Source organism: Trichoderma ghanense (genome assembly GCF_004382785.1).
Source record: "Trichoderma ghanense strain CCMA-1212 chromosome Unknown scaffold_2, whole genome shotgun sequence".
Classification (NCBI taxonomy): domain Eukaryota; kingdom Fungi; phylum Ascomycota; class Sordariomycetes; order Hypocreales; family Hypocreaceae; genus Trichoderma; species Trichoderma ghanense.
In genome coordinates this window covers 143,494-157,700 of record NW_027395665.1, presented here as the reverse complement: position 1 = coordinate 157,700, position 14,207 = coordinate 143,494, and the positions used below count along the sequence as shown (strand labels likewise).

General features: G+C 53.7%; 7 protein-coding genes across 7 annotated transcripts; 5 read left to right on the top strand and 2 right to left on the bottom strand.

Moving 5' to 3' along the window:
- Positions 1–1,842: 1,842 nt before the first annotated feature.
- On the top strand, positions 1,843–3,314 carry CCMA1212_002442 (uncharacterized protein; the record flags this gene model as incomplete). Its single annotated transcript, XM_073699824.1, has 3 exons — positions 1,843–2,125; positions 2,238–2,367; positions 2,447–3,314. 3 exons carry the CDS (start codon positions 1,843–1,845, stop codon positions 3,312–3,314), a joined length of 1,281 nt encoding a protein of 426 aa, XP_073561683.1.
- Positions 3,315–6,272: 2,958 nt separating this feature from the next.
- On the top strand, positions 6,273–6,689 carry CCMA1212_002441 (uncharacterized protein; the record flags this gene model as incomplete). The annotated part of the gene is made up of 1 exon (XM_073699823.1): positions 6,273–6,689. The coding sequence occupies one exon, from the start codon at positions 6,273–6,275 to the stop codon at positions 6,687–6,689; it is 417 nt and encodes a 138-aa protein (XP_073561686.1).
- A 1,515-nt stretch (positions 6,690–8,204) lies between these two features.
- CCMA1212_002440 (uncharacterized protein) lies at positions 8,205–8,835 on the top strand (the record flags this gene model as incomplete). Its single annotated transcript, XM_073699822.1, has 2 exons — positions 8,205–8,388; positions 8,456–8,835. The coding sequence occupies 2 exons, from the start codon at positions 8,205–8,207 to the stop codon at positions 8,833–8,835; spliced, it is 564 nt and encodes a 187-aa protein (XP_073561685.1).
- Positions 8,836–10,174: 1,339 nt separating this feature from the next.
- Positions 10,175–11,254, top strand: CCMA1212_002439 (uncharacterized protein; the record flags this gene model as incomplete). The annotated part of the gene is made up of 3 exons (XM_073699821.1): positions 10,175–10,229; positions 10,340–10,620; positions 10,685–11,254. 3 exons carry the CDS (start codon positions 10,175–10,177, stop codon positions 11,252–11,254), a joined length of 906 nt encoding a protein of 301 aa, XP_073561289.1.
- A 604-nt stretch (positions 11,255–11,858) lies between these two features.
- CCMA1212_002438 (uncharacterized protein) lies at positions 11,859–12,253 on the bottom strand (the record flags this gene model as incomplete). The annotated part of the gene is made up of 2 exons (XM_073699820.1): positions 11,859–11,926; positions 12,028–12,253. 2 exons carry the CDS (start codon positions 12,251–12,253, stop codon positions 11,859–11,861), a joined length of 294 nt encoding a protein of 97 aa, XP_073561290.1.
- Positions 12,254–13,229: 976 nt separating this feature from the next.
- CCMA1212_002436 (uncharacterized protein) lies at positions 13,230–13,900 on the top strand (the record flags this gene model as incomplete). Its single annotated transcript, XM_073699818.1, has 3 exons — positions 13,230–13,388; positions 13,541–13,667; positions 13,827–13,900. 3 exons carry the CDS (start codon positions 13,230–13,232, stop codon positions 13,898–13,900), a joined length of 360 nt encoding a protein of 119 aa, XP_073561296.1.
- Positions 13,466–13,651, bottom strand: CCMA1212_002437 (uncharacterized protein; the record flags this gene model as incomplete). The annotated part of the gene is made up of 1 exon (XM_073699819.1): positions 13,466–13,651. The coding sequence occupies one exon, from the start codon at positions 13,649–13,651 to the stop codon at positions 13,466–13,468; it is 186 nt and encodes a 61-aa protein (XP_073561295.1).
- Positions 13,901–14,207: the final 307 nt, after the last annotated feature.

Below are 14,207 nucleotides of genomic sequence, written 5' to 3'. Positions count from 1 at the left end.
GCAGCACTATGAGCACAATCGATCGGGGCAATACCCATTACAGTCACGTCGAATAGACAGAGCGTCTTGACTACCCAGGCAACTGGGCTCCGTGCAAGCCAGCAGGTATTTCACTTACAGCAGGAGTATGTCCGGCACTGGATATGCCTGTGGTGACAATGAACGATATATTTAAGATTACGGAGGCGATGGAAGGCCTGACGACAATAGATTTAGGGGTGCAAGCGATCCCCAAGAGAACTACAGAATCTTTCATGATGGTGGTGGAGGCTATGATTATGATAGTGAGGGAGAGAAGAGAACGATGGAGGCTATGAGTCTGATGGGGACATTTTTGATGGTGCAGACGACTACTACGATGATGGAAGTGACTATCATGATGAAGATGTTTACGACGATGATTCCTGAAAGGGCACAATTTTGAGGGGTGGGATATGGATGCAGAGCACAAGTCCCGTACTCGGTTCTGTGGCGAATGGCCGCCGCTTAATAGAGGTTGTCAGTTTAAGCATAATATAGGCGCGCAACTTACACCAACTTTGACCAGCAGGTTTCCAACGCAACACGACACCCGTGAAACCACACTGGGCCCTCCATCAACACGATGCAATCCAATTGGCATTGTGGCATCTCGTCCCATCTCATCTCATCACCATTCATTCTCACACCGACAAAACGGGCATTACCTCAAGGGACTCGAAACAAGGCCACCCCAGCTCGTCCCGTCCAGAGGGTACGCTAACAAGGAGGTTATTTGCTAGGCAGATTCGTCGGAACCATCCCTTGCATTTTCCCAGCTCGACTACTGAACAAGCCATCTTCAGCCGCAAAGAAAAGAAGAAAAAAAAGAATTGACACTTGGCACCTGCAGTCCGCCGTCCAATAGTCGTATCCTCGAAAATAAGCACTGGTCACTGCAGGACGGCCTGACGCATGGTTTTCTCTCTGTCCCCAATCAACTACCGCCGCCACGCAAACGAACAAGCCCAGCTGGCTCTTTTCCCCCTGTCCCTTGGCAACCTTCTGCCTCCCGCCAGCCTTTCTGTCCAAGTGCCGATTGGGACTGCGAGGAAGAAGGATTGCCCTTGTGGTGTGTCTACCGAAGCCGAGAATGCGGTCATTGGCGTCAGCTACGACTATTTGAGTCGTCTGTCGTTGCTACTACACTAGTCGGTGATCTCGCTTGGGCATGGATACTCAGCCCTGCTGGGGGAGGCGATTGTCGTGGCCGTGACTCTCCGACAAGGAATCAATCCCGCTGGCTTTTTCATTACAGAAGCTGAAAAGAGGAAGAAGAAGAAGATGGGTAGAAGGGAAAAAAAGAGGCTATGACAAGTGACGGCTACCGGGGCGTTGGTGGCCGCCAGCAGGAGACGCAGCAGGAAACGCAGTAGGGCCCCGGGGAGGGCACTATTTGATCAAGGGAAGGGGGAGTACATGGAGCATTTGGGGCTGACGGGAAACGCCATGGGCTATGTACCAGGCGGCTCAGCAAATGGTGCGAGGCCTTGCCAGCCACAATATGCACGCCGTGGGCATATGGGATCCAGGCCGGTTGTTGTGCCAAGGCCTGCGGCGTTGGTGCTGGGCTGGTCCAACAAGGGGGGAGGAGGAGGAGGAGGAGGAGGAGGAGGAGGTGATGAGGCTCCGGCCCCAACCCGGTGTGACCCAAATCTCGCCGGCTGGCCCTCCCCTATATATCATCATGGGGGATCTCCGTACACACGGATCGCTGGTTGTCCCCCTCTTGTCTGTGTTATGTTGCTTGCTGCTTTCTCTTTCCATTCTGCGAGTTTGTCTGTCTGACTGCCAGCCCGCTTACCGACAGTGGTTCCTCTCGATATGTTGTGGAAACGGCTTACCGCCGTCTTGCTGCTGGCCGCGGGGCAAACGGCTCTCGCCCAACGATCCGAGGATGAATCCATCTGTGACTACTACGCCGCCAAGCAGTATGGGGAGAGCAACATGACGACGCAGCTGCTCCTCGTCCAGAGCATCGTCACTCTTGCCTATGCCGGAAGCCACGACCTTCTCTCAGACGCGGATAACGGCACTACTGGCATATTCAACGAGGGCTTATACAAGGGCGTTGATGTGTACCTTCGGCCCTGGTTCGATGGCTCAAGTAAGGAAAAACTGTCGCGGGTTGAGTGAAGAGAAAGAGAGAAAGTTGGAGAGATATACTCTCTTCCCCACTTGAACCTTTTCATTCTGACGTTTGACGTTACACCATGCAGAGGCGACGACGAACTTGAACAACCAGCCCGTGGGCATTGACTGGCTAGACGGAGGAGCTACCGGGCCACTGCTGTCTTTCTTGAACGGCTCAACGAGTTCCGTCGAGATAGACAAGTCGACGAACCAATAGTATGTGATTCCTATGCTGCTCTCCCCCGGGGTTCATCGTAGTCAATGCTTACCTATCGTCATCTCGTCCGACTCAAAGTCGTCTCTTCACCCACTGGTTCACGGCATTTGGCTACGTCTACGGCTGCAGCCTTGCGCCAAAGTTTCCACGCACGGGAGAGAGCGGCGGCCCTCTTTCCCCAGCATATGTCCACAAGTTCATGAACTTGAACCAGACGCACATCGGATACTTCATCGAACAGCTCACGTTGGCGAGCATGGTCTATGGCTTCTCGTACGAGGACGCGCAGACGCTCTCGACGTTCATGAATGCGCGGTACAATGTGCGATGTGCGCCGGCAATCAACGGTCAACTCTTCTCCATTTGCTTCGCAGATGAGTGCCCGCTTGCGCAGCCCAAGCCCGACTGCGACGCATACAAGGAGATTGGGCCGAGTGGGACGCGCAATGGTTCACAGCCCACAGCCACGGCAGGCCCAGGATCGGCAACGAGCTCGGCGGCGACGACTTCGACTTCCCCGGGCCCAACGACTGCCGCAGCAGGAGACGCAGGGCCAGGCCAAGGTTTCAAGCCTAGCTCTGCCGCTCTGTCTGGCGGAGCCATCGCGGGAATCGCCATCGGCGGCGCGGCAGTTTTGCTTCTTGCTGTTGGCCTGCTGCTGTATTTCCGCCGTCGTTCGGCAAAGCCGCACCTCGTGCCCGTTCCCGTACCTTCAGACGGTTATGGCTCTCCCGCCCACCCTACGTATTCGTACTATAGCTCGAATCCGCACATGAGCATGGCCTCGTCGGTCCCCCATGAGGCGTATATGGGAGGACACACCACCGCGTCTGGGTTCTGGTCGCCGCCAAAGCCACAAGAGATGGGCCAGGGTGGCCATGAGCCCGTGGCAGTTCCACGGCCAGCGACAATGTCACCACAGATAGCCGAGATGGAGAGCCCATGATATTCACAGCCTTGACATTTAGGGATTTGCTTAGACATTGCGTGGACAGCTGCATTGTATATAACAGTCAGTACTAATATCAGGTATAATGATTTAGCTTGGGTAGGAGGAACATACCTGGAGCGGGACACGATGGCTCCTAGTCGAATCAATGGCCGACATTTCTTTGAAGTTGAGGCTTCTTCCCATGAGACTGCTTCAACTCTCTTTCCTCATCCCTGCTGTTTCCGCATGTTGATGTTTCCTTAAAGTTCCCTTTGTTTCGTACCTCTTGTGGATTGTTTCGTTTCCACTTTGCCGAATCATGGGACCTTGAACATAACGCATAACGCAAATCCAAGGCAAACGCCGGTTACCTAAAATAGCACTGGGGAAAAGTTCGACCGTGAGAACAGGTCTACTCACAGACCATCGTTCTTTGCTTATTGCCATCCACAACCATACTCTTGCGGCCCTCCTTGTAGGGTCTGTGGGGGGACAAGACACAAAACCTTCAGCCGCCGCCTGGTCGAGGTAACTATCGCGAAGCATCGGCCGACAAGAATGTTCATCTTGATGCTAATAAAAGAAACACAGGACGGGTGGGAATAGAAGACAAGACAAGACGCCAAGACGAGGAAATCGACGGAAAGCGGCCGAGATGTGCGGCCGACGGACAGAAGGCAGCTTTTCAAGAACAAAGACGGAGCTCTCAGCTGAAAAGTAGGATCCATAAGATGCATAGCTTGCCGATAGCAATGAGGCATAGCGTGGGAAGTTGGAAGTTGACTCGAAAGAGAAGGCAGACGAGAAAAGAAAAAGACGCTTAGGTTTTGAGTGCAGAGACTCTATGGCAGCATTGCTTCTCCTTGTCCTGAATCATGGAGGTGTCACAGGGTGGGGGCTTCTGAGGACGACACAGCTATCAGCAAGTACGGACGTAGATCCGATGGAGAAACCCCTGCACGACCCAAGAATAGAAACCCGTCGAGATGCAAATGTCCTCGCCCTGATTACTCGTCGCGGGTTAGTGCAGATCGCCATGCTCCTTTCGACAGCTTCACCTCCCATTCTTGTATTCCCACCTGAGCCATGGTGTTCTTGGCAGCCCTACGGAGCATGCAGAACGACATCCGCGTGCTCGCTGGGTGGAACAAAAAACATGAAGGCGCATGGCAGGCAGGGATCGTGATGATGCACGCGACAAATCGAAGCATGTGTTTGCAACAGGCAGTCTTGGTGTGTAAGCCGGCTCGTCGAGAACCTGGAGTCATTGGCTGCAAAGCGGCCTCGGAAACAGGCCTTCTTTGCCAGTGGGAACCCTGATCAGATGCTTCATGTATGTAGACGCAGTCCACAGGCCAGGGTGCGACCAAAGAGATGTCCAGAGGGCGCTGTTGACGAAGCTAAGCGTGGCCAGCCCATCACTTCAACGCAGGGAGGGAAAAGCTGGAGAGCAATGCTAGAAGCCTCAGTTGGATTGTGTTCTCGTTCGTCATATCCCATCTCCGTGTCACTGTTCGCTCTTTGACAGGAGGGCTGTCGCGCTGGACTAGGACATATTGGTCGTTCCTCTCCCCATCAAGACCAATCACTGGGCAGGGTAGGTAACAGGATCGTTTTCTTTTTTTTTTTTTAGAGCGACTGGGATGCAATTGGCGTGCCAGTCGGGATTATTTCGAAGCACGCAAAGCGTGTTTCAACGGCGAGACAAACGATCTTGTTAGCTCGACCTGCGCTCGGTGTCGCCGCCACATCTCAACGTTGAGCGCCACGGCGGAAGCATCGTGACCCAGGAGCCGGGCCTAGTCGTGGAAATCGGAGAAACGCCCAAAGAATGCGACGCGCAAAGTAAGGTTCCTGGCACGGCGGTGCCTGGTACCAGCGGGAAGAGGCGCGTGGCTTTTGCACGTACCACCTCATCGCGTGCATGGCTCGGGATGAAGCAGCCCTCCACAACCTCGAGCTGAGAATTAGGTCCAACGAATGTGAACGGAGGCTGCTCCGTATTGGCGGGGTTGGATGCAACGAAACTTGGTCATGCTCTGGGTGCCTGCGTCGTCAACCACACGACATTGCAGCGATGGTAGAATTTCTAAGCGTGCTTATGGATCAATGCAAAGCAAGAGGATTGCCTGGTCGAGATGCAACATCGACAGCATTGATCTGCCCATGACCAAGCAGAACTGCTTGTATGTGTCTATTAGTCATGTGTCTATTAGTCATTGCGTGCGTGCATGCCTTAAAGTGATAGGCACGATTGGGGAAGATAGCAAGCAGTGCCCCAGTTGTATCGTGCCAGGATGCATCAGCCCACCAGCGAAGATGCAACATAGGATGAGCTGCGTTGACGCGACGAGGAAGGGATGCGACGCTTGGTTTCCCCGTCGTATATCTCGCTTTGATTGTCGAGAGTCCTCGGCTGGGCTGAAGAGCTGGAGACCTTTTGCAACGCTATGCTGTCATTGGTGCCAGCCCTGCGTGCGGCCCCCAAGAAATCAAACGTCGGCCGGCAAAGAGTCATACAGGCACTAGATGGACTGGGCTAGCGGTTAGACTGGCAGCTTGGAGAGGATAGTCGCAGGAGTCGCTCAGGATAGGTCACTATACAGCTGATGCTAGTTGCAGAAGTTTAATTGCGCAGGCTCGGCTCAGGGGAGAGCCCTGGATGTGGTATGAGGTTGGTTGGGGGACGCTGGTGCTGATGAATCGCAGCGATGATGACGAGGACGAAGACGAAGTGAAGTTGAGAGGGCGAGAATGAAGAAAGCATTGCGAGGTGTGCATTACGTATTCCGTGCGTACCTACCTACCCTACGGATTCTGAGGCAGCAGTTGCAGGAAGGAACAGCCTGGACCTGCCAGAGCCTTGAAGGTGTCTGTACCCGTACCCGTACCTGTACCTGTCTGTGCCTGTACCTGCTGTACCTGCGTTTGGTTGCTCGGTGTAGAAACTCAGGTCGGCTACCTATAAATAGCATGCTAGCGTCTCCTAGCGCACTCATCATTGGCTACAATTCCATCGTCAACGTCTTCGGTGCCATCCAGTCGTGTGCGCAGAACCAGAAGACAGCAAAATGCAGCTTCACTGGTGGCCACTGTGTGTTCGCTGAGCCGGAAGAATCTCTTCCCTCTCTTTCTTTCTCCCTTCTTCCTTCAATGAAAGGGGGTTCTCCTCACCCGGGAGTCAATCTAGGGCCGCAGATGAAGCCACAACCTCATCGCCAGAAGGGCGTTCTGGACGGCTCCGTGTTCGGTACGCCGTTTCTTCGACATGGGACCGAGGGGGGTGTTTTGGTCCCACCCAGAGGAGCCCCTGGAATGCCGTGGTTGGCTGAAGAGACAGGCCAAGCTTTGTTTCTAACCTTGTTTGAGCCGATTAATCTTCAGCCCTAGTACCTTATGTACAGTACATGCAAGTTCCGTGGAAGCAATGTGAGAGCGCAGGTATCGAGTCGGTTCCTACACATGTGGAAATGGCTCTCGTGGCCAAGCAATCGAAGCCGAGCAGCTTTGAAGCCGAACATGTGCTTCGGCATCACTGACACACCCTCTTTGCGCATGAAGTTTAGCATATCACCACTACAGTACTGTCGGCCTGAAGTAGCGGTACTTGAGGCTGTCCAGACGGACATCTAGTGCATGCCTTACAGCCCCCCATGGCCTGAAGGATCAACGTCGCTCTCGTCCTTGTCCTCCCACTGCCGCGTTCCAAATGCAAATCCTCGCACCATGTCCTGCAGGCACGAAGTAACAGGCGCAGTAGTGCATTTGACAGACTTTCCCCAAGGCTCGTACGAGAGCCAGCGTCAGTCGCGGCTTTCTGCCAAGCCTATCTCTGTCAACTCACATGCCGGGACGAGTGACCTCGCCTGTGTTCCTCCAAGGCATCCGTCGTGCGAATCAGTCGTGGCTTTGGATGTGAAGATGGGAGAAGAGGACGGCTAGTGCTGCTACGTCACCGTCTGGTGCATGCTGTTCCGCTCTCTTCTGCTGCTTTATTCGCTTCGTCCTCGATACTTGCCGTACGCCCTCTCTCTGTCCCCCCGTCTCTCTGTGGTCTCGCATCCCCCGTATCGGGACCATCCATCAGCCATCCATCCATGATGGTCCATCCCCCCCATCTCCCCAGCACGGCCTTCATATAACCCGTGCTACTGACCACTGACTAGCAACCAGACCACCTCGATGCCACTCACGCCGATTCCTTGCCGTTACCAGCTAGGACCCTGGAATCCGCGGTGGAGCCCTGGGGAGCAGAGTACCGCAGATCCCCTGCCGTGAACTTGAATATGCCTCCAACCCGGTCCTTGTTCCCTGTCAACATGCGGGTGTGCCCTTTTTAGCTCCTGCATCCACGGCTGTCGCTGCTCGACGACCGACGGCGCTGGGGTCGGGGCAACTTGTGGGGGCATGCAAAATGCAGTAGGGGCTGCATTGGAACAGGCACTCTGGTTGCTTCTCTGCTGGGGGGGCTGACTTGGCCTAGATTCACGGCTTAGAGCCGCATTGCCCAACGATGCCTCGCCTCGCCTTGTCTTGTTTGTTGTCTGTTGAACATATAACTCATGGTCCGGCTCCCCATTGCCTATCAATTGTTTTTTGCTTCCGGTCTATCAATGTCCTAGATTCAACCATTTCTTGCTTCCTCTCTCGCGAATTCATCAACTCCTCTCTCACTCTTTATTCGAGCATTAGATATCTTGTTCATGCCAAAAATTTGTTTCTTGAGTTAACGCCTGTGTGCTTCCTGAAGCGAGAGAAGCCGGGCCGTACGCGCTTCTCCCAGTTGACGCCCACTCAAAGTATCATATTTACACGGTCGAGGCTGTCACTGTTATAGTCTCTTGTCAGCTTGACTTGAGCTTTCCCAATTGTCGGCTTGATCCTTCGTCCTCATACTCTTTTACCATGTCTGCCACACAACGAGCAACAAGTCTCTCGCAAAGCCCCGAACCTCAGTCAAACAGAAGCAGCAATTGCTCTTCGCCGCCAAAGAAGAGCAAGTCTGGTGCAAAACATGCAGAGTGGTCCCAGGTCACAGACCCCGAGGAGAGGAGACGGATACAGAACCGGATCGCGCAACGCAAATTTCGTACGTCCCCACCGTTAGATGCATCCTAATTTCTGCCAGGCTCTAGGCTTGCTAACCATGAAGACAGGGGGCAAAGTGAAAGAGCAGAAAGAGAGGGCGGAGCGCGAGGCAAAAGACAAGGAGCACGCCGGCAACAGCTACCGCATCCCCGAGCCAGAAGACATCGATGACGCAGAGCCAGAGCTGTCAGGTCTGCCCTGGGGCAGCGTCAGCCTGAGCCACATCGTGGCCCGAGGACACGAGGTTGAGAGTCGGAAGAGCAGCGGCCGGGGGACATACCTAGAGGACAGCTTCGCCTCGAACAACTATTCGTCGTCTTTCAGCCCTGGTGTGCGCCAGACGGCAAGTCATGGCAGCAGCGGAGTGAATGACTCCTATGGGGACGAGAATCAGTACGTCTATGATGCTCCTCCCGATTTTGGCCAAGCCTATTCCATGCTTTCATGAGAAGATACAATCACTCGCATTTCGCATTCATGTTCTATCCTTCTTCCATTTTTTTTTTTTTTTTTTTTTTNGCGGTTGGGGAGTTTGCTTTTTTTTTTTTGAGTTTTACAAGCAATGTAACGATATAACCAGAGTCTCAAGGCACGGGCGCAAGCACGGGAAAGGGTGAGGATGTTGACGAGCAATACATCTCATCTCATGTATCAATGACCAAGTCACAAGTAGAAAGCTGTTGCACTGGGTTCTGGTGGGCCATTTTTTTTAGAAAGCATGTACCTAGTGAATAACATTTTGACGCATTTATATCAGCAATCCCATCCCTTTTGCTTTTAGAAAGAGAGATTCAGCTTCGATACATTTTCTTAGCGCCACGAGACAACTAGCGCATAGTGATCCAATATTGACAACAGCAGAAGTAGCCAAAGTGTCGTTCTGTGACTCTGGGGAGGCACAATGCTGTTGGAGTGGACAGGTCGATCGGCCAGATTCAAGCCCCGCGCATAGTGGCTGCATGCAACATCCGAGACATGGTGCCGCAAGCTAGATATAGTACTCGGTTCATATATTGTGCTTCTGAGCTGCTTCAATTTGCCGGCGATGCTCTTACCGTATACCTACAACTACAGGCAGTGTCTCAACGTCGTGAACAAAATGCCTGTTCTGAGCGTTCTAGCAGTTCCGTGTAAGCCTGTTCATTGCACTCCGAACAATGGGAACAGTTGCCATCACGAAAGAGTCAGCTGAGCCGCCTTCACCAAATTATGGGCCGAGGGGTATCATCGATCCCCTTTCCATCTCTCCTTCTCCAGGCGTGGTATCTCACTTGAAGTAATATTGCAGAGGAAGAGGTTTCATTACCTGATATTGACGGAACCGTGATGCACGGAGCTTACCAATCGCCCGTTCTTAATAAGCCACCTCCGTCTGGGGGCGTTTCGAGCCTTATGTCAGGTTTTAAGGTATCTCGCGCTATCCGTTTGGTTTGGCAGGTGCCACCGCTTCTCAGGTCCTTTCTTCACCCCACCTTCCTCCAGTTCGGCAATCTTGGCCGTTATGCACCAGCGCGCCTGCCCTGTCAATCAGTGTGGGGGAAGCTCGTCACCGCCCGGCAGAAAGCCCGTAACTTTTTTTCTTTTTACCGCGATTAAGCAGCTCTTTCGCAGCTCCCAGAGCAATCAGCTGCACAGGCTTCCCAAAGGTTTCCAAAGCTTCGACTTTGCACCACGCGAGATCTCAGCGATACGCAGCTGAGATTCTTCGCGTACGGAGATTGCCTCCTCATTGACAGTTGCCTCTAGTCTTTGTTCTGTCTCTTGCAGCTTTCCAAACCGCGCCCATCATGCCCACCTCCGCTGTCGACGCAAAGGCGGATGCCTCTGCCCAGGCGAAGCAAGGTAAGATAATCTTCTTGTCTCCCCCCCAAGCACAGGCCGCCGATCTGGTCGTCGAGATATTGCGGACAGGCTTTGTAAGGTCTTGCTTGCTCACCATTCCAATTGGACAGAACGCAAGCTCGCCAAGAAGGCCCGCAAGGTCCAAGAGCTCCAGCTCAAAGAGGCCGCCGAAGTGCATAACGATACTGTCATGCCTGGCGGTGAGAGCGCTGCCCAAGGCAAAAAGAAGAACAAGAAAGACCGCGAGCTACGGAAGCAGCTTCTGGAGCTGGAGAAGAAGCGTCACCAACATCTGGCAGAGTTGAAGAAGATCGAGGCTCAGGTCCAGCAAATGCTCGAGCAAGCTGACGATGCCGACAAAGTGGCCAAGTGGGTGGCCAAAGCTATTGAGGTAAAGTCGTCCAGCTCTGAGAAACGTCTATTTCTGCAGTCAGAACTGACCTGTCCCGTTCTAGGAAACTCTTGAAGACGGCGCTGGCGGCCAAAGCACCAAAATTATGCCTGATGACGACGACGTTAGCGATGCGGACTCCTCGGCCGGGAAGAAGACGGACACTGTGACGAAGGACGCCGTCGACGCCCCCACAGCTACGTCGGAGAAGACCGACGGCGAAAAGAAGAAGAAGAAGAAAGACAAGAAGAAGTCAAAGTCTACGCCTGAGGAGGCCAGTGCCGTTGAAGGACAGGCGGCCGACGGCAAAAGAAAGCGGCAGGACGACAATGCCGAGCAGCCAGTTAGCAAGAAGGGCAAGAAGGCGAAAGAGAGCAAAGGAGGACAGCAGGAGGCGCATGCATCAGCCGAAGAGGTGAAGATCGAAGGCCTTGAAGGGGGCAAGGCTCGTCAAGATAAGTTCCTGAGACTGCTCGGCGGCAAGAAAGCCGGTGTCAGCGCCGCCAAGCCAGGCAGCATGGCGTCGAAGAACACGGGCAATTCGGTGCGTGCCGAGGCAGCGATTCAGCAGCAGTTCGAGGCCGGCATGGCGCTGAAGGAGAGCGGCCAAAAGCGCCGCGGTTTGGGTGCGTAGGACTGTCACCTCTTCTGAGCGATGATGGGGCACAGATCCATTCACCTTGTACTATACCTGCAGACCAGACTGTCGTTTGGAATTGCCTGTCATACTTGCATCTGTTCATTTCGTCGGCTTGGACGAATGAAGGTACTGAGGCGTTAGGTAGGGGCTCACGCGAGATACCACATGGAATGATTAGCTTTTTGTCTTTTCTTGCTTTCCCCGTCTCTCTTGTAGAAACCCAAATGATAGATGTACAATGCCAGTGCGCCGCGAATGCCCATGTGTAGAAATAGGCCGAGGGTAGTATGGCAGACCAGGCAAAATGAAAAAAAGTCAGCGTCAACAGCAGCGGCGGCGGCGGCAGCAGCAAGACAGTTGACGGCAGTCGGAGAGCCACTCCCCAGGCTCGTCAACGCTGCCTCATTCTCAAACGACCCCCGTCTTCTTGCCCTTATCATGTCAAAGCCCTCTGTCCTCCTTGAATGTTTTCGATATCCCTTCCTCACTTCTTTCTTTCCTTGTCCCAATTGTTTTTTTTTTTTCTTTGGTCTTTTGGATTCTCGTCTTTCCGTCTCGTTTTCGATTCGGCATGGAATGGGTGGCCTCGATCCGAGTCTTAGACGCCAAAGAAGCGCGACAGGAGCTCGAACACGAGCCCGCCGAAGACGACGAAAGCGAGCACGGCTACGGCAAGTAAAAAGAGTCAGCGCAGAGCACATCAACCAAGCATTTGTGAACAAAACTACATGCGACAATGCAACGGTATAGTGGTGGTGGTTTCTTACCGAGCCAGAACACGGAGATTGGCGACTTGGGCGTCTCCTTTGCGCGCTTCTTGAGCTGGTCCTCCGACTTGCCCATCTTGGCCTCCTGGTCTTTGGCGAACTTGGCGTTGCGCCGGCGCTGCTCGAGGGTTTGGGCCTGTTTTGTTTCGCGGAGGGTTAGAGGGGGGGAGAGGTGTTGCGCGCGCGCGCGCGCGACTTGGGAAAGGTGTTTGGGGGGGGTTACCATGGCTGATGTGAGTGAGATGGAAGTTGTTTTCTAAACGAGGACAGGCAACGGAGTCCCGGTTGGTAATGGAGATGCGGTTGGGGAGTTTGCGCTGAGCGGCGTTGAGACGAAGAGGGAGTGATGCGATTCTTATACTGGAAGGCTCCCGAATGCGGACAGATACCTATGGTTGACGAGTCGGGATACGGATTGAGGACAGATCTGTGCCGAGAAAGGAGGTACACAAGAGTAGAGGTGGAATTATTGAAGGAGCGTGACAGGGCGGCAGTCGAGATGTCGAAAGAAAAAAGGAACGGACGAGAGACAATGAGACGGGCAGCTCCAAGGGAAATGGCCAGCGAGGTCGATTCCAGGGATCCCCAAAAGGGCCCGTGGACAAGGACATGTGTCGTCAAGGGGGCCAACACTTAAGTATTAGCCGGCGCTAATCTCATCGCAGCAGGTTCCAGGTGGCCTCTAGCGGAACTGGAACCTGTGAACCTGTGCTCTAGGCTGCGCGCTGTGGCTTCTTGGCGCGGTTCATTATAGCGGGTTAGCGGGGGAGGTGCCAGTTGAGGCGCTGGAAGCAGCCGGATTGCCCTGGGCTCCAGCAGCGAAACGGAATGCGGGGAGCGAACGGTTTCGGGGCGGGTTTGCAGGACGGGTACGGTACAGTTTTGTACATGTTGTCTGCGCTGCCACATGGTGCGCCACGAGGTACCCTGCAGGGATTATCTGCGCCAACGGACCTTTACCATGGCAAAGGCAAGGTACCACCGCTAGTAACAAAGTCCGAGGTCGTTCTCCAGCTACCGAAACTCCAAAAAAGTTGGACCTTGATTCAACCAGACAACAAAGCCTCAGATTCACGCCGCCACCGCCCAATGACCGCCGACAGCACGGCTCGCCCTCGTTGACGCCCTCCTCCCCGAGAAACATTCAGCGCATCTCTTCTTTCCCCGGACCGGAGCGAAGCACTAGAGTCGGGTTGCCGACAATGAGTCTGGCGCATGCGCGGGGCGTCTTGCGCCGGACGAGCTGCTCGTCTGCCGGTGCCGCTTTGCGCAGAGCTGGGGCTGGTGTTGTATCGCCAGCGAGGCGATTTGCGACGAGTCAGCAGCAGCAGCAGCAGAAGAAGCCGTCATCGGGCTCAGCGGTGAGTGAAAAAAAAAAAAAAAAAAANAAAAAAAAAAAAAAAAAAAAAAAAAAAAAAAACGCTCCCCTTTCTACTATTCACTTTTTGTTTTCAACTTGCGACACCCAGACGTGGATGCTGATAGGACTGTTTGTGCCGTGGTTGTCGGCTAGGCGCAATTCTACAAGACCTTTACGCGCCCCGTGGGCAAGGTCCTCGTCCTCGCCATCTTTACGTATCAGGTCGCTTATTGGACTTGGCTGAAGCTTGAGGCCGATGAGCATCGCGCGGAAACGGACGGTGAGCAGTATTCTCTCCATCTGTTCTCGTAACGGGAATTGGATGGATCAATGGCATGGAATTACTCTCGAGAAGAAAAATGAGGGGACTGAGGACAACTTGTTGTTGAGACTTGATGGACATTTTTGGACAACGCATGCTGACGAGTGAACGTGACAGCGACGATCGCCGCACTGGAGGATACGGTCGAGGAATATAAACGGGCAAAGGACGGGGCAGGCAAATCACCATGAAGAAAACAAAATAGATAATGAGAGGGGGGGAGGGGGAGAGAGAGGGAGAGAGAGGGAGAGAGAGGGAGAGAGAGATACCATGACGGCATTTAGAAGAAAACAACAAGCCGCGACAAAGGACCGTTAACAACAACCCGACGAGCTGGGTGGGCGCAGTGGCAACTGAAGAAGATCACGCACTCATATATACGCACCAACGACGACATTTTGTTTCTACCAACTCATCACAAAGCCAAAGAAGAAAACAACCCCCAACGGCTTCCTTCACATACGCCTGCACGGCTCTTTGTCCCTCATGCGTGTCGCT